Source organism: Lacerta agilis, chromosome 12 (genome assembly GCF_009819535.1).
Source record: "Lacerta agilis isolate rLacAgi1 chromosome 12, rLacAgi1.pri, whole genome shotgun sequence".
In the NCBI taxonomy this organism is placed as follows: Eukaryota; Metazoa; Chordata; class Lepidosauria; order Squamata; family Lacertidae; genus Lacerta; species Lacerta agilis.
This window is the reverse complement of record NC_046323.1, coordinates 18,593,755-18,612,500: the sequence shown is the minus strand read 5'-3', so window position 1 is coordinate 18,612,500 and position 18,746 is coordinate 18,593,755. Positions and strand designations below refer to the sequence as shown.

The 18,746-nt window shown below is 41.4% G+C and overlaps 1 protein-coding gene across 4 annotated transcripts in view; it reads left to right on the top strand.

Annotated features, from left to right (window-relative positions):
• Nucleotides 1-18,746, top strand: part of KCNH8 (potassium voltage-gated channel subfamily H member 8) — a 162,050-nt gene that overhangs the window by 99,057 nt on the left and 44,247 nt on the right. For 3 of the 4 annotated variants that reach the window (XM_033165993.1, XM_033165994.1, XM_033165992.1), the window contains exon 7: nt 8,810-9,014. The exons of the other annotated variant lie outside the window; for it this stretch is intronic. In XM_033165993.1, the coding sequence (XP_033021884.1) occupies nt 8,810-9,014 (205 nt within the window). The remainder of the gene's footprint in view (nt 1-8,809; nt 9,015-18,746) is intronic. 4 annotated transcript variants of the gene reach the window in all.

The following is an 18,746-nucleotide window of genomic DNA, read 5'->3' as shown; positions in this document are numbered from 1 at the left end:
GTCTTGCTTTACAAGGGGTAAACACAAAACTGCACCAAATAGCTGTAGATCGTGTGCCAACAGCTAACTGCGCTCTTTCATGTGCCATCTTCACTACACCAAGATTGCCTACAGCAGCCTTATATGTTCCGGATACTTCCTCAAAAGTGGCAATCGTGGAATGGATTCATCTTTCACACACGCCTCAAAGGAATGTGTACCCCAGTATGGACGCTGTTGCTGATCTCCTTGTTAAGTGCAGAGGCCGTGCAATTCGCCTGAGTGGAAATGATCTGCTTTCCATCTACCTTCCTTTCTCTCAAGAACAAGTGTTAACTTTGATTCAGTTTTCAGATAGTTTCCAGATTGCTATTGCAGATTTTGTCGGTTCATTCTTGTATAATCCTCCTAAGGACAAAAGATTCACTTTGTTGCAACAAGTAAACTATCACCTTTCATCCATGTTGGTGCTTCAACCTATTTCCGCTGCAAAAACTCTGTTCACAGATGGCTCCTCTTCCTATGGTGTCCTTGCATGGCGGGAGGATGGACAATGGAAAACTGTGTTTACAGAGAAACAACTTTCAGCACAAAGATCGGAACTGGCAGCAGTAATTCTTGCTTTTCAAACTTTCACTACAGAAGCATTCAACCTCGTTGTAGATTCTCAGTATGTATATAGACTGTTATCATCGCTTCCAGTTGCTTATCTGTCTCCGTCCATGGACGAAAATCTCTTTAATTTGTTCGCGCAGCTTCAAGAACTATTGCAGAGACGTTCATTTCCTTTTTTTGCTGCACACTTGCGCTCTCATTCTAACCTCCCAGGATTCCTGGTGGAAGGAAATGCAGTAGCAGACGCTGCCCTCAGGACTCTAGCTTTCTCCTTGTTCGACAATCCTGTGACAAGCCATGAAACTTTCCACCAATCAGCAAAGGTTCTACACAAGACCTTCAACATTCCAATGTCACAAGCAAGGGACATTATTTCATGCTGCCCTTCGTGCTCCAAGTCTCCTATCTGCTTGCCATTTGATGCTGTAAATCCTCGAGGCACGGAGGCGAATCAGCTGTGGCAGATGGATGTGACACATGTCCCGGCCCTTGCTCCAATGTCTAAATTGCATGTCACAGTGGACACCTTTTCAGGTTTCATTTGGGCTACAGCACTGAAGGGAGAAACTGCGAGGCACGTCATACAGCACTGCATGAGAACCTTTGCCGTTATGGGAAAACCTCAAGCCATTAAGACAGATAATGGCCCGGCCTATGCTTCTCAGGCCTTTAGTGACTTTTGTGTGCAGTGGAACATTTCCCTATCTCATGGGATTCCGTTTAATTCGACAGGCCAAGCTCTCATTGAAAGGACACACCTCACTTTCAAAACTCTGCTCCATAAACAGACTGCAGGACGTCACCTTCCAGCCTCGGAGATCCCTTTGGCAGTTGCAAAGGTGCTGTTCACCTTGAATTTTCTTCTCTTTCCACATAACAAGCCTCATTCCCCAGTGGATCTCCACTTCAAGAAAGAGGAACAGCTTCCTCGACCTCTGGTCTCTTATCGCCTCTTGCCTGATATTGAATGGCGAGGACCAGTTCCACTCATCACTTGGGGTCGTGGTTATGCTGCAGTTGCCCTTGAAGAAAAGGCTGTTTGGGTGCCTGCCAGATGTGTGCGCCCTTGGAGAGCTAAGGAACCAAGTTGAGAATATCCACCTCGTTGTTTGGCTGCACTAGTTTCCAGTGTCAAATGCAGCAACTATCCTCAATCTATGCCTTTTATTTGCCTCTGGGCGGCCTCTGGTTCCTGGCTGCCTGGATTTGTTCCAGTTACTCTCATACCTGCATTCACTAGCAGATCACCTTGATTTGCTTGCTTAACCTCCTTTCTTCTACAGGTATCGTTGGTTCTTCAGAACTCGATGTTTCAGTACTTTCCTGAGCTCCATGAACTTTTCCTGAGTCCCAGGACTATTTCTTCTACATGGTCATGTGTAGTCGGAGAAGAAGACGACCGGCAACTCATTCATCGTCTTCATCCTCCTCTCCAACACCATTTTGCAGTTCTAAACCTGTCCTGTACCTTATATTGTACTTGTAAAAATTGCATATTTACCTTTGTATGCTTCTTGAAATATCCGCCTCGCATGTTACATGTGTTTTCCTTATAGCTTGGTAATTAATGATATGGATGTCTATATATACAAAGCTTTTCTGAAATGGTTTCCATTTAGAGTGTCACAATTTTGATGATATGGAGATGTTTATGTAAGGTCTAAAACATTGTCTTTGTGCAGTTCTAGTCATAGACATATTCATGCATATATCTTTTATTTCAGTAATCCTAAATCTCCACGTTGTGCTTGCAAAAGTTGTAGTTTAAAATGTGGTAATATATATATATGCCTTATTTGAAATATTTCTTTTGGTCAAAGAATTGGTCATTCTCGGATTTGTTCAAGATATATATGTCAAGTCTGGTGGTGTCCTACCCTCTTGGTACCTCTTTTTCTTTGAAAAAATCCCCCTCTATATGCTACCTTTGGCAGTAAACCAGGTTCCCAGCTTTTCCCTTCACTCTGTTTCCTGCTGTTAATGGGAGACCCTTATGTAGCTGGTTTAAATCCCATTTCGTTTCGCTGGAAACCCTTGCGTAGATGGTTTAAATCCTCATCCTGGCTGGGACACCTTCATATAGGTAGCTTAAATCCCCTCTTGTGGCGAAAACCACTTGTACTTGGGTGACTTAAATCCCCTCTCTGGAATCGGACCCTAGTTCCCCGTTACCTGTGGTCGCTGTGGTAAGTCCAGAATCTAAAGTTCCCTCGATTCTGTAGCCTCAGAGCCACAACCCTTTTCTGTTACCTTATCCATTTTCCTCAGTTTTCCAAATAAAAATTAAAAAAAAATGGGGGAGGGGTCTGGGTAGGCTATGTAGCCCCAGCTCTAGTTATATTTTAATTTTGGGTCCCGGATCGGGACCTCTCTTATGTTTGGGCAGTCGTTATCCGTTATTTTTAATTTTGGACCTGCATCAGGTCCTCTCTTGTGTTTGGGGAGTAATTTGTTGTTTTACGCTGCACGCGAAAATATATATGCTTATGAGGTGATTTGTTGTGTTACATTACATATTGAAGTATTTATATATGCCTAAAAGGTTTACAGTGTATCGGATCGATCACTTTTTATGTTCGGCTAGTGGTTTGTTATTTTCATGACTTTATTGCTACATCATTGTACAAGTATTTCCTCCTATGAAAAGGATGGATGTTGATGGTATTGCTAGTGTTTATATCACAGTCTTGATGTAGACTTTGGCGTGGACACTGTCGGCATTGTCGACGTTTGCCTTTTCATGTCAAGGCTTATATCAAGACAAATGGTAATGTTTGTGTCAGGTAAATGCTTATGATATCTCTAACCTTCTTTTTTTTATATAACTAAATCAAAAATAATTTAATTTAAAACAAAAAAAGAAAGATGATATGTCGGAATACGTTTCACGGATCCGCCATGGATTCATATTTATTTGGTTATTTTATAAGTTTTTCGAGGTCTACTTTTGGTATAATTGCGCGTAAAAGCGAAAGTGAAAGCATGAATGAATAGTGTGGTTCACTTACGAGATTAATCCGCCTTTATTTTGTAGATCCGGTCATGTTCAAAGTTGTTAATGAGCGTTAAACTTGCTTCCCGCCTTTTTGGAGGGCAGCAACAGTGATTTTATTGGTTAAAGTACTAATGATGATGTCACGTTTGTTCCCTAATAAAAGGCAGAGGCACCCCGCTTAGGCAGGAGGAGTTCGTTCATGTTCTTTTAGTTGGGTTTTAGTTGAAGTCAAGTTTAGTTTAAGGGATCAGGAGCGGGCTGGATGGGTTGGATGGGTTTTTCTTTAGTTAGAGTTAGATCGCGGAAGATCATTCGGTTTTAGTTTTAGTTAGGTTTTCTTTTAGGTTAGCCTAGGGTTAGGCCCGCGGAAGATATTTCGGTTTTAGTTTATTTAGTTAGCCTCGCGGAAGATTGGGCGCGCAGGGTCTTTAAGCTTAGGAGAACTTAGCTTAGGGGACGAGCCTACGCGGGTTCTGCCGAAGCCACTAAAGATACAACCGGTGTCTGTCTTCCTTTGGGGTTAACGGGGGGAGTAAAGTAAAAATTTTAATTTTCTGTAAATTGGTCCGTCTATTCAGAGTCAGGGTATATATTTTATTTCACGAGGCAACTTTTCTTTAAAGAAGGCAATTAGGAACTCACACACCACTAGAGTCTTCAATTGGCTTACTCATCATCCTTCAGACTGTGAGGCTTGGCCGGCGACCGTGCTCAAAAGCACGCGGAACGCTGGCCGCTTTCCCCGCAACTGGTACCTCGTGCATAACCAGTCCAAGGCCGTGCACGAGGAGCTCCAGCACCCATACCCCGACACCACCCCCCACACAATTAATTATGTTGTAATGTACATTGGCTTTTAAATAATATGCTATGCTTTACTGAAAAGCAGGATACTTGCATAGTTCTTACGTGATGTTGACTCAGTTCTGCAAACCAGTAGATTAGGGGGAATTCAAGTTTTTCTTCTTTAATGCCTTAATACTCTCCTGTCTCTAAAGATCTTTATGCACAATGCAACGATGCTGATTTACTCAGAAAATTATTCTGCCTTAGGCAGCCATGAATGTCCTGCACATGCATTAAGAGTTTCATAAATCCAGATTTCACTATGGGGGGGGTTATTTGGAGATACAGATGAAAGCCTTGTGAATTGTTGGATTGTTATTTAATTCACAGTCTTAGAGTAAAAGAGTCAACAAATGCTGATAGAGACTTCTTTATTTTTAATTATGATTGTGACGTGAAGGATTTCTAAGCATCTAACAAAATCTAACTTCGTTAGCAATAATTAGCACAGGGTATGTACTTTCATTTGGGTTTGTTTGTTTTTTAAGGCATGGGCTGGAGAAGACTATACAGCCTTCTGACAGCATGCAGTCTGAAATTTCAAAAGCATTGATATACCTAAGAGCTCACAAGGTCTGCTTACTTTGGTACAGTGGCTAAGCTGATCCCTACCCATAGAGAGGTCAGCACTCCTTCTCTGTCACAAGGCTAGTGCGAAGAACCTCCACTTCACATTCTCCCCTTGTTACTAAGTGAATTTCTAATCAGGTGTTCCGCGTCAAATTTCAATCCACCCCACCTGTCACTCTGAGGTCCGTCTGTGATGTCAATCCCCTTTTATTTATAATCTGGAAACTCTTAGTAACGGGAGTTTTCTTGTCCAGCGGCCGTGGCCGGTTATATCCTCTGCTCTGGGCTTCAGGGTTAAACTCTTCTTTGCCTACAGTTCGGGGTCTCTCTTTCATTAGATCCCTTACTATATCAGTTAGCTAAGCCCTCTTAGCAACTCTGTGGCAATACCAAGGTTTCCGCCCGCTAGCCCCTCCTGAGTGAACTCCAAGACACAAACTATCGCCCATTTTTGTCTTTTCCCTGAGTTCACCTCCTCATGAGCATACATAACTCGCTGGATCCAATAAACGACGATACTTTCTTAGCTCAACAATAACAAGTCTTTATTTCTTTCAGAACATAACGGTTTCAGTAATGCAATCGTTTATAAGCTTAGTTTCATTACAGTGTAAACTCTTTCTTTCAGCATCATATACACATCTTCAACCTAGCTTAACCTACCCACCACTATCCTGGCCCCACACCCTCCTTCTTCCAGTCACCACTCACTCACTCTCTAACGGCTGCTCCCTCCTTTTAAAGAGTGGAATCTCCCGCCTCCCACGAGATATCTGCCACTCAAACTGGGGTGCACATTAACTCATAAAACACCGTGGGTTTCTGAAAATCCCTTAACTTAGGTCCGATTCGTTACAGCTAGGTAGCTATAATTTCTTCTTCCTTTAAGATTCTGCTTTCAGTGAGTTCAAAAGCATACAAGTTTTGATCACAATAAGAGCTAGGATCATATTATATAATTAGTAAATTGTGCAGTATTTTTTTTTGTGGATGTCTAGGATGCAGCTGGAAATTCTCTAGTGGAGCAGTGGGAAACCTCATCCCAGGCAGCGCTGTATCGGGAAGTTTTTAGTGCTTGATGTTTTGCTGTGTTTTTTATATTTTGTTGGAAGCCACACAAAGTGGCTGGCACAACCTAATCAGATGGGTGAGGTATAAGTAACAAGTTGTTGTTGTTGTTGTTGGGTGAGGTATAATTCCCATTCTGGGCCCAATAAGCACAGGACGCCTTTGCCCAGCAGCACTGTGGCCCATAGATTGCAGCAAAATTTTACTGGGCAAATATTACTTGCCATGCCTTCTCCAGCCACCTTTTTAGTTTTAGCTTTGCGGTTTTTAGCAATGCCGATTCTTGCAGTTGCTAGGAAAAGCTTAACCTCACTAGTCTAAATCAGTTAGCTATAAAGTGAAATTCAGCTGGCTTTGCATACATGAGTAATCAAATTTAGCTAGGCACAGAGTAGGAGTGCTGACTCTTCATTCTGTCTTTCTAAGTTGTGAAAATATATCTTCTGTATATGAATTTCAGATCTTACAGTGACAAACCGAACACTGCTAAAGGGGGGAAAAACATTTGGAATGAGTAATGAGAAATAATTACACATGATTTATTACACTCATTTGCAAACCTATTATTATCACATTTTTTTTAAAAAAAAATGGAGATTTAGTTTAATCCATCGTAGAAAAATGTAATGTGAACTCAAGTATATATAACTGATATAACTTCCCTATAAAGGAGTATATAGAGGCCCCTCCTTTCCGATAACTGTCTTCTCAGTGGCCATTTTGCCTTGTACCTGGATTTAGTCTTCCCTCCCCAAAACTTTTCCCCTTTTGTAGTATGTCTTTTACATTACTGACCTGGAAGTAAAGCCCATTGAAGCCAGTGAGACTTAGCGTCTGATAGCGCTACACACCACCCCAATCTCCAATCATGAGAAAATCCAGGGGCTCCAGGCAGGCTTACCCAGGGTCTCTGTTTCCTTTTGTGGGTGAAGTACAGCAGAGACTGTGGTGTCTTTATGATCATAGAATCGTAGAACTGTAGTGTTGGAAGGGACCACGGGCGTTATCTAGTCCAGCTCCCTGCAATGCAAGAATCATGGGGCTCGAACCCATGACTCTAAGATTAAGAGCAGGCTTCCTCAACCTCGGCCCTCCAGATCAGATGTTTTTGGCCTACAACTCCGATGATCCCTAGCTAGCAGGACAAGTGGTCAGGGATGATGGGGATTGTAGTCTCAAAACATCTGGATGGCTGAGGTTCAGGAAGCCTGATTAAAAGTCTCCTGCTCTACTGACTGAGCTACCTTTAAGATGAAACATGGTTTATTTACACATATATACAACCTGGGCCAATCAGCATCAGCACTCCAGGAGCGTCTTGCTTCCTTCATAGATGCATCCTAGGATCCAAGCAGAGATCCAACATCATGCTCTCTTCCTGCTGCTTTGCGCCTCCTGGTCACATAACTCCTTACTCTTAAGCTGCTGGCTCACATTGCTTCTAGCTCAAGCTTCTCTCAGCTGTGGTTTTATCTTCAAACTAACTTGGAGTTGAGGGAGGGGACCCAACCACTGAGTCCCTTTGATGCTTCGTCCTTTTAATGGCGTATCCCCCGTGTCGCCTCATGCAGAAAGCTTAGCCTAGCCTAATTAGTGTTCAACACTTGACATAATTAAAGGATTAGCTGTGTCTAGCACAAATTAATACACACAGTTAGGGCTTAATACATATGGGTCTGTCACCCAGCACTGATGAAATTCTAACACCTACTGGACTCAGGAATTTAGGGTATCTAGCACCCACAAACTCATAACACTAATATGCATAGGTTTACACTGCTATGATGTAAGCCTGAGGGCAAACACATTTTAAAAAAATATTTGTACAGAACCTGAGAAGTTTAGGTTCCTATTATTGTTATTATATAACTAGAAGCATTTCAGGTTTTCCATACCTTACTATGTAACTCACCTTCATGCATTCACCAGGGATGTGCATGGGCACCAAGATCCGCCTTGTGTCCGTGTCTTGTGTATTTTAAAAATATTCTGATCTGTTTCTGAGTCACTCTGCTCTTCCCCGCTTCAGTCTGTTCCAAAGTTTTCTGTATAAAATGGAGCTCTGTGTTCCTCATTCACTATAATGGGGAAAAACATGACTGTATTATTTTCCCCTTTTGTCCGATGTGGGTAAAATTAATATGCACATAAGCCTCTCCAGAGTGGATTCAGCATGCCAAATTGCAGAAAAATAGGTCCAGGGGCTTTTTGTGAGGAAGGAAGGGGGGTTCACTTTCAAGAGGTGTTGGAGTGGTGTACATTCTGGCTTATACATTAAAAACAACAACAACAACATGTAGCTTCAGACTGGCCTTTCCTTTTTGGTGCTTGTGTCCTGCAATAGGCTCACAAAATGAGGCTAACAAAAATGTGGAGTTCTGAAGAGCTCTGGGATTTGTTTTTGTTTGGTTAAAACACAGTGGCATAGGGTTTGTTTGTTTTTAAAAGAAAAAATTAAACGGAACATTTAACATTTGAAGAAACCTTATGCTGCTGTGCTTAAAAAATAAAGAAAAGAAAATCCACCTAGAACTCTTTAATGCTCTGCCTGTAATATTTTGGGTAGCCTCACTTCTTGCAAAGTCCATGGGCCTAGTAAAAAAGAAAGAAAGAGATACAGTATAGAAACAATATAGAGCTGTAAGGTCGGAAAAGTATAGAAATGACACAGTTACCTGAAGCACTTTCCTGTGTGGAAAGACGGCTGAACATTACTTTCCCTTCTCACCCTTTTAGGTGTCCATCGTTCACCTTCTCAAGACTGTACGATTGCTGCGTCTTTTACGTCTTCTTCAGAAGTTGGATCGCTATTCCCAGCACAGCACTATTGTTCTGACACTTCTTATGTCTATGTTTGCGTTGTTAGCTCATTGGATGGCTTGCATTTGGTATGTCATTGGAAAGAAGGAGATGGAGAAAAAACCATTCACTTGGGACATAGGTACATGCTTTATTTCCCCTCACAGACTGAAAAGTTATACTTTAAAATATCAAAATGTTGCAACTTAAGGGAAGAGAGGCACAAAAATTGATGTAGTATGATGTAAACTTCTGGCTTCCATGATCTTTTTTTTTAACCCATTGGACTACAGAGTGAGGGCAGGAAAATATTGCCTCACTCTGAATTAGCTTAATGCAACATTTCCCAAAACCAAATGAGAGTGATGGCAATACTTACTGCCTCACCCTGGTGTAGTGTGTGTGTGTGTGTGTGTGATTAAAATAAAGGTTTTGAGTATAAAATAATGACACTGACATCAGCCAACCACCAGTAAGACTACAAAAACTTCCAGATCATTTGTAATTTAAATATATTGTACATGTTTAAACTGAATTTATTAAGAGCATATTATTTTCTTATAAGGAGATTTATAAGCACTGTGGCACAGTCTTATTAAATTTAAGAACTTCTCAGCCTCATTGTTTCCCCTGAGAGCCATTTCTCAGAGCTTCTCGTCAGGTTAATTATTCCGCTGGCAATGAGAACTTGACTGCATTGACCAAGGACTCTGTGCATCACCTTCAGGAACTTTAAAAAAGCAACAGCATTTTAACTAAATGTGCAGGATAGGTGACCAGTAAAAAGGGTGGGGGAAGGGTGGGGGTCTTCTGAAAATCCATGCATTTCAGTTCTTTGCTTGCAAAAGTATAGCTACTGGTTTTATATATACAGTATATAAATCTCTCCAGACTAATTCTTTGTTCCTCACTTTCTATATTCCGTACTTCCTTTGGAGAAAATGAAATTAATTTTGAGTTGACAGTGCTTTTGGTTACCTGAATCTTTAATCTTTAATCTTTTCAACACCAATTTTAGGTCCTGATTTTCTATGGGCTTAGGGCAGATCATAATAATATTTAAAAATTCTTTATAGTTTAGAGAGGTCTATTATGAAAGAGATTCCCTCTGAGTTCTTAGAAGTATATGTAAGTGCTATTTAGACCTGTGCCGACAATAAGCAGATTACTCTGAAAATCTTCTTGGCTGCAAAATGTATTCTATATTTTGGAACTTCATGATCTTGTAGAACTGGACAGCCGTGGATAGCAGGTTAATAGGAGGCCAAAAAAATCAACAAGCGTCTTCCTTGAGTTCATCAAAGCTGCCATAAATTATTTGTGCCATAGTCTTGAACAAATCTCCCACCTGTCAGCTATAATTTCAGCAGCATCTAAAAAGAGAAAGAAAAACTAAATCAAAACTGTTTTGTGTGTAATGATTAAAGGAAATGACTTACCATAAGCAGTAAATTAATTCCATTTACGTTGAATAAGCCTACTTTTGTCTTCTCCGGTCACTGAAATGTCTGCTTTTTACACTTACTCACTAAAGTGCATTGGTTTGTTTTTGTGCTTGAAGGGAGGTCATATTACATGTGCCACCTTCAGTATGTTTGAACCAATAAGTGGTGGAACTTGGGAGTTTACTGACCTTTGGTCCCATGCTTCTGTTTTAACGGTGCAGTACTAATTGTACAAAGTTTATTGTTGCATACTTGTGCTCCATCAGCGTCCTCAAGATAACCACTAGGCTAAAATCTTTTCCATGATCATTATCGTCACATACATCATATTCTGAGAATACTGACAGAAAGATTTTTAATGGTTGGGAAGCTTTCCTGGGCTGATGCTAGTGGAATCTGAAGCATTCATCATTCTCTTCATTAGTGCTTCTGCGGTCACCAGAAATTCTTGTCAGCAGCTCTGGGTATGCATTTTGAATATATCCTTGAGGGCATGCACTTGTATATCTATCTCAGTTAAAATTCAAGTTAGGAGTTTTTTCCTTCCTCAGAAACAAAATTACATTATTTAGGTGTAACTAACAAAGGCAGTAGCAAAGGTGTAACTAAAGCTGTCAATCTTTAAATTTGGAGTTATAATTCCAGTCTGCAAATCTGGTACATCTGAATGTTGGCAAATTAAGCTGACTTTGGATCACTTCTGATCCAAAGATACTTTCTCAAGATACAGATACATGCAACACCTTTAGTTTTTGTATGTGTGGCTTTTGGGGGGGGGCAGAAGCACAATTAGCTTTTGCTGTATTGTTGCATGTCTCTGAGGGCTGGTTTCTCAGGTTTAGAAAATGCATGCTGTACAACCCCTTCTGTGTTGCTGTTTAGTTCAAGGATAGTGTTGCATGGTTTGATGGTCCTTCATGTCAAAATTCCCTACCTGTGGAGACTTGGCACACCAAAGAGAAAGATTTGTGTCTAGTCTTCTTACCAATGTGCTCATTTTCATGTCTAGGGAGCTTATGATGCAAAAGGACTTCCTATCCACTTTCTGAAGGGGCAAAGTTCCAGGTGGGCTGTTTCATACCATGTAAACAACGGTCTAAACTGTTGGGTGAAGTTTTCCAGAGATCAGAGGGCAGGGTTGGTGTCTGGGCCAAGATTTCAATACAGGCATATTTGCACTCAGGCACCTTCTTGATCGCTTAGCACAAGGGTCAGCAAATTTTTTCAGCAGGGGGCCGGTCCACTGTCCCTCAGACCTTGTGGGGGGCCGGACTATATTTTGAAAAAAATATATGAACAAATTCCTATGCCCCACAAATAACCCAGAGATGCATTTTAAATAAAAGGACACATTCTACTCATGTAAAAACACACTGATTCCCAGACCGTCTGCGGGCCAGATTTAGAAGGTGATTGGGCCGCATCTGGCCCCCGGGCCTTAGTTTGAGGACCCCTGGCTTAGCATTTGCAGTTATGCTGATTGCCTTGCTTGATTGCATTTCCATGTAGGGTTTTCTTAAACAGCAAAACAGGGTGGCTGTGCCATCTTTTTGTAAGAGGGAATTTGTGAGTATTATTGATGAGGAATTTATATCATAATATATATTTATTCTTTAGGAAAGTTATGTGACATCAGACTGAATTAGGCATCAGTCTGGGGATTTCAAGGCAACAACTATTTGGAGTCATGGAGGAAGATTTCAGTGAAGCAGTACATGAGCTCATGGGACTGTTCCTCCTGGAGCTGGTTGGACATAAGTAGAGCCTGCTGGATCAGGCCAATGCCCACCTGCATAATATTTTATTTTTAAAACACCTACAATTACTGGATGCTGTAAAAAAGAAAAGACAATTCTCAGCTCACATGTAGCCATTATAATTGGAGTGGAAAGGGAACAGCCATGAAAAGGGGGGGGAGGCAGTATGAAACAATAGATTCTGAATTTTTTAAAGCATCATAAGAGTTTGCAGAAGAAAATGTTGTTCGGAATTAATAGTTTCCTATAAGCTTTTTGAAAGATAGATACTAAGAAGCAGCGGGTTCCAGATGTAGGGACAAACCTGAACAGCTGGTAAGTGTTAGCACAAAGGAAAACAGAAGACTTGCAGAAGATGAGCATGAGGAACTTCATATAGTATGGCTTGAAGTTGGCTTGTTTTTTTAATAACCATATTTACGGCAAAGCACAGTTTGTCTGGTGTTGAATGTCACAGCAAGCTGTGGTTAGTTTAAAATGGAAGGGGAAAGCTTCAGTTCTCACACCTAAACAGGAAGAAAGGAAAAAGGGGAGGAGAAGTTTACATCCTCTAATCTGACTGTGGCTTGTCCACATCACACCGGAGACAAAGCTAGGAGTTGGCAAAACTGGCCCCTACAGGGGACCCAGGCCCAGGAGGGGCACAAAATTCACCTATCAAACTATGGAGTGTCTGTTGTATGGAATGTATGGCGCTGCAGCACTGCTGTCACAGCAAGATCAAACACGGGAGAAGCTTCCTGTCCTTCTTGCACCGCAGCACAGAGATGTTTCGTATTGCAGTAAAGTGATTTTTCGGTGTGTGCTGATATAGCTCCTTACCAAGGGTGCAAGGGACCCTAGGTACGCCTCTGCACCACACAGAACAGCTGTTCAGCATTTTGTGTGAAAGAGGCCAATATATCAAGAGGAACATGATAGAGACAACGTGAGACAGCAGAAGAAGATAAAGGCATAAATGTTGGACTAGCATTTTAGTACCAGATAGATTCTACTTTATGGTCAAAATAGGAATCATAATAAATGATGAGACTGCCTTTTCTTTACATAGGTAGCTTTTCTTCTAAAACTGGTATTCAGCATGAATTAATGTTTTTAACTCACAAATGCCAGATGCAAAAAGCAGTTCCAAGCAAGCGAAAAATTGCATTTGGCAGTTTTCAACCCTTGGGCGATCTAGCTTGAAGACTCACGCCCCCTTATAACTTTTGGAAATAGTCAATGTTAAAAGGGATTGTGCGGATAGTTTGCCCAATATATTAATATTCCAAGTGCTGCTGAAGCCTGTTGGTCAGTTTCCTTGGTTAATGAGGCTGCAGGTGATATTTTCTGCTGTTTTTAAAAACTCATTTTGCATTGTAACCAGGGAACTGCGTGTTCTCTTTGGCAAACTAGCAGCAGGCTCTTTGGATAGCAACTGGAGAGTCTTACATGGAAACCTGTAGCTGACCTACTTCTAGGTTCCTTTTATTTAATTTCACTGTTACCGCTTCAGAGGAGGGCTGCCATACATTAGCAGAACTGGCACCCAGAATCACACTTTACCCAAAAGAGTAGACCACAGCTGAGTTTTTACAATACAAATGCTTGGCAGGTATCTGATCTTTCTCTCTGCCCTAGCTTAGTGTTTCTATTCTCAATAATTTTAACAGGCACAGAAGTGGAAATTCTGTTCACATTTACCTGGAATAAATTCCATTGAGCTCACTGGGGCTTACTTTTGAGTAGACATGTATAATAATAATAATAATAATAATAATAATAATAATAATTATTTATTTATTTATTTATTCCCTGCCCATTTGGCTGGGTTTCCCCAGCCACTCTGGGCAGCTCCCAACAGAATATTAAAAACACAATAAAATATCAAACATTCAAAATTTCCCAATACAGTGTTGCCTTCAGATGTCTTCTAAAAATCAGATAGTTGTTTTTTTCCTTGACATCTGATGGGAAGGTGTTCCACAGGGTGGGTGCCACTACCGAGAAGGTCCTCTGCCTGGTTCCCTGTCACCTCACTTCTCGCAGTGAGGGATGGTCTAAATGGGAGAAAAATGAATATACCAGCCTGAGAGCAGGGCAACCCTCTCCCTTCCCACATTCTGGGAAAATGGTAAGGCTTTAGATCCCATAGATCCACAGCTCCATTGATCCACACCTGACATGCCCCTGTTTCCCCCCTCTTTGTTGTTGAAACACTGACAGCAGAGAATAATTCTGGGAGTTGACTTTCCTCTTTGAGGGCATAGCTCCCTCTCCATCCACAGAAAGAGCTCCACCAAATCCTACGAGACACCCTTCCAGGGACCATAGGATTGGTTCATCACCATTATCCTAATTTATAGGCAAGACACATCTTCATTCTTATTTATGGGCATAGCCTCCATAAGGCACCTTGCATAGTCATTAAATAAAATATATTTAAAAACGAGAAAAATCAGCATAGGAAAACAGCATGAAATTTTAAAACAGGTCAGTCAATTAAAAATATGAGTGGATTAGGCAACAAAATATAAACCAGCAAAACAAATTAGCAGTATTGGTCTAGATGCGGATTGACATGCTGATTTACTACATCAGTGAGAACAAGGGCTAAGTTTTACTTGTTTGCGAAGAAATGCTTTAAGACAGTTGCAGTGTACTATAAAGGCCGTGTATCCAAAATAAAATGATGCATTGTTTGAAAAGAAAAAAAAGGAACTCATTATTTTTAAGCCAATCACAATATCCTAAAGAAATCTGACATGGTTTTTGACATTCTGGGAAAGGCAGCCCTGATGTTTTGCAAATAGTAACAAGGGGAAAGACCAATTAAATTGATGACAGTTTGTGGCAGCAGGAATTAATAGTGCTATAGGTTGGTACAGTGCTACTTCCGTGAAAAATGCAGTCTAGCAGTGGCAGACCCAAGTTTCTTCCAGGTAGTTGCTAGCTATTTTGACCCCAAACTGCCTGCTTAAACAGAGGATTCTCTGCTAGTGCTATATTTTAAGTGGCCAGTTGATAACACAGGCAGGTTTATTGCAAATTTATTTTGGAATCTTTGTGTTTCAGCATTGTAAATGTGTAACTATCTTGTGTTTATTAGATAAAGCTCAAAGAAGGGACTGCAATTCAAGACCCACTTACTTGTGACTATGAGCCCATTGAACACTGTGAGACTTATTTCCAAGCAGACATGTGCAGAATCACATTGGGGATTAACTTGGTGTGTTGTGGAGTCTTTTATATGGTTTGTGGTAATTTGTGGAAATAAGTAGAGAGGTTGTGCATGTTTGAATGTTCCCCTTTGACGGACAGGTTTTGCTTTTAATCACAGTGACTTATTTTATGAGGCCGCTCCAATCATAAAGTGATTGGGGGGGGATGGATAATTAAGTAAACAAACAGGATTCTTCTCATGGGTCTTCATTCTCCTCTTTGTAGGATGCGGGTGGCACTGTGGTCTAAACCACCAAGCCTCTTGGGCTTGCTGATCGCAAGGTCAGCAGTTCAAATCTGCACGACGGGGTGAGCTCCCATTGCTATGTCCCTGCTCCTGCCAACCTAGCAGTTTGAAAATACCAGTGTGAATAGACAAATAGGTATTGCTGAGGTGGAAAAGTAAACAGAATTTCTGAGCGATCTGGCATTCATCACGGTGTTCCGTTGTGCCAGAAGCAGTTTAGTCATGCTGGTCATATGACCCAGAAAAGCTGTCTGTGGACAAACGCTGGCTCCCATGGCCTGAAAGCGAGATGAGTGCCGCAACCCCATAGTTGAATTTGACTAGACTTAACCTTCCAGTGGCCCTTTACCTTTCATTCTCCTCTGAGTTTTGACTGTAAGAGAAGCGTTCAAGTTAGACCATTGGGGCGGCCATATTCCTTCCTAATCATTCTTTTTCCTAATAGATAATCAGAAATCATAGGTGTCGCTCTGTGTGTCTCTATGCTTCATGGTGGAAGCAGTCATGCTTTTTCTGTGTTGTTCCCTCAAGAGTTTTGGAACATCATCACTCCCTGGGGGAATTTTGCTGTGTTTTTATTCACGGCATGTAGCAGCAAGGAGCCCCACAAACTAGCAACACTGGGATGTGGGTGGTTTGATGCCCTATTTTGATTTTTTTAATTAAAAAAAAAATTAAAGTAATGAAGCAGCTCACAATACTTGGACACCTAGTAAAGGGATTCTCCAGAGTGCAGACTCTGAAGTGGACTCATGATAATATTCGTGTCATGATCCACCCAAATCTAATCAGGCGAGTTTGCTTTGGAATTTTCCCCCATTGCTATACATCCTTCAAATGTCCAAGCTAGTATTCTGTGATCATTGCACAAACAGGAAAAGAAGACCTATTGCACCTTCTACTCTATTACTGTACATGGTGGACCCAGCAACTAACCGTAGGATTACTGCACATTGGCTGCTGCTGTTGTATGTTTGCATCTTGTTGGGCCTAGCCTTCTTGTGCCATATATAAGTGGATGCATGCAGCAACACGTAGACAGATTGTGATTTAAGAACGGGGGAGGACTTGTAAAATGTGAGATATTTGTACTGCTGGCTGTAAATGCTACCGTCATCACCTATCCCAGCCTAGAAACACATTAACTTTTTTTAATCTAACACTGGAACTCTTCCCAGAAACGGTTAAACAAAACATGATGTGAAATCATCCCTCTACCTACAATTCATTTTGGATGAGATTTCCGAAAGGTCATAATATGAGCCCAGTAATCCCCTTGATTTAGAGAAGCATTTGTGCACCCACCTATCTTTTGTGCTTGTTGATTGATAACTGTACGGTACTTTAATTACATTGCCATTTTGAAAAACCATCTGAGAAATGGAGTGAAATAACTTTAAGGTCTGGATACAAACCATGAAGGAACACTGAGATTCAAGGAGGCCCTTCCTTCGTTTTACTGCTCTAAAGTGGCACCCCCTCCCCTCCACCTTCGCAATTCAGGGTGTGCATGTCAGGTTTGCTTGCTGAGTTCCTGAAAAAAGAACACAGAGGACAAGGACCAGATGGGACGGTCTAAATGTGGTAGATGTGCTTAGCACCTTCTCTGCCTGACACCAAATACCCTGGAAATCTGAACGCAGTGTGTTCAAGTCACTCAAGTTAGAACTCATCTATCTTTATTTCAAATGTTATATGCATGAAGCAGGGAGGGATCCACACAATTAGAAGGGTTGTGAGGCTGTGCTACTGGCCTCACCCTTGATGAGATACAAATTTCCCTGGTGCTGCCCATAGTGACTACCCATTAGTGTTGATGTCTGCAGGGGGAAAGATCTCTATGCATTTTTACAGGAACTGGAACCTGCTTATGGAGCTCTCTCCGAGCTGATATCGTCCCCCACATTGACAAAGTTTAGGTGTCACCTTAAAACATACCAGTTTTGCTACACTTGTGGTGCCTCGATGTATATTAGAGCAGTGAGAGTTTTATCACCAGCCATTGGATTTTAAAGTTTTTTATTAATCTGCTATAATTTTGACACTAATTTCATGATACCTGTGTTACATTGTAAGATTGTTGTTAGCTGGGCCCAAGCTTCACCAGAAGGAAGGTGTGGAATGAAAATAATAAATGGCATGATCATAATTAATTATAACCTGGGTGATCAGGGAAGTCTTGTTGTGTAAAGCTCTCTGAGCCTAGACTTTCCTCTGCAGACATCCACAGTGAACACATGGGTGTCTGGTACAGAAGCAGCAGCATGACATCTCTGTACTGTTAACTAGTAATAATATTAATAATAAGTTATTATTTATATGCTGCCCATCTGACTGGGTTGCCCCAGCCACTCTGGGCAGCTTCCAACAAATTAAAGCATCAAACACAGTAAAACACCAGATATTAAAAACTTCCCTGCCTTCAGATGTCTTCTAAAAATCAGATAGTTGATGTCTGATGGGAGGCCATTCTAAAGAGCAGGTGCCACTACTGTGAAGCCCTCTGCCAGGTTCCCTGTAACCTCACTTCTTGCAATGAAGGAACCACCAGAAGGGCACTTAGAGTTGGACCTCAGTGTCTGGGCTGGTCGATGTGGGTGGAGACGTTCCTTCAGGTATACAGAGCCGAGGCCATTTAGGGCTTTGAAGGTCAGCACCAACCCTGAATTGTGCTCGGAAACGTAGTGTGATGCCAATGTGGTGTGGTTGCTAGATGCTGGACAAGGAACTGGAAAATCAGTCTTCGAATCCCACTCAGCCATGAAGCTCACTGAGTATCCTTGGGGCAGTCATTGTCTCTTTGACTAACCTACCTCACAGGATAGTTGCAAGGATAAAAAGGAGATGGGCAGCACCTTGTGCACCATCTGGAGATCCGTAGAGGAAAAGTGGAATATAAATGTATTGAAACCAAACACCCATCTGCACTGTGTATTTAAAGTTATACAACTTTATAGACAGTCCTCCAAAGCATCCTGGGAAATGTAGTTCCTTAAGCATGCTGAGGGTTTTTAGGATATACCTACTTCCCTCACAGAAATACAATTCCCAGAGTTCAGTGGGAAGATGGATTGAGAGTTAAACCTCTCTCTCGGAGAATTGTAGCTCTGTGGGGTCAAAAGAGGTCCCCTAACAAATTTCAGCATGCTTAACTAGAGTTCACAGGATTCTTTAGCTGAAGCCCAAATCATTCCAGAGACCACTTCAAGGACATGATCTGTCAT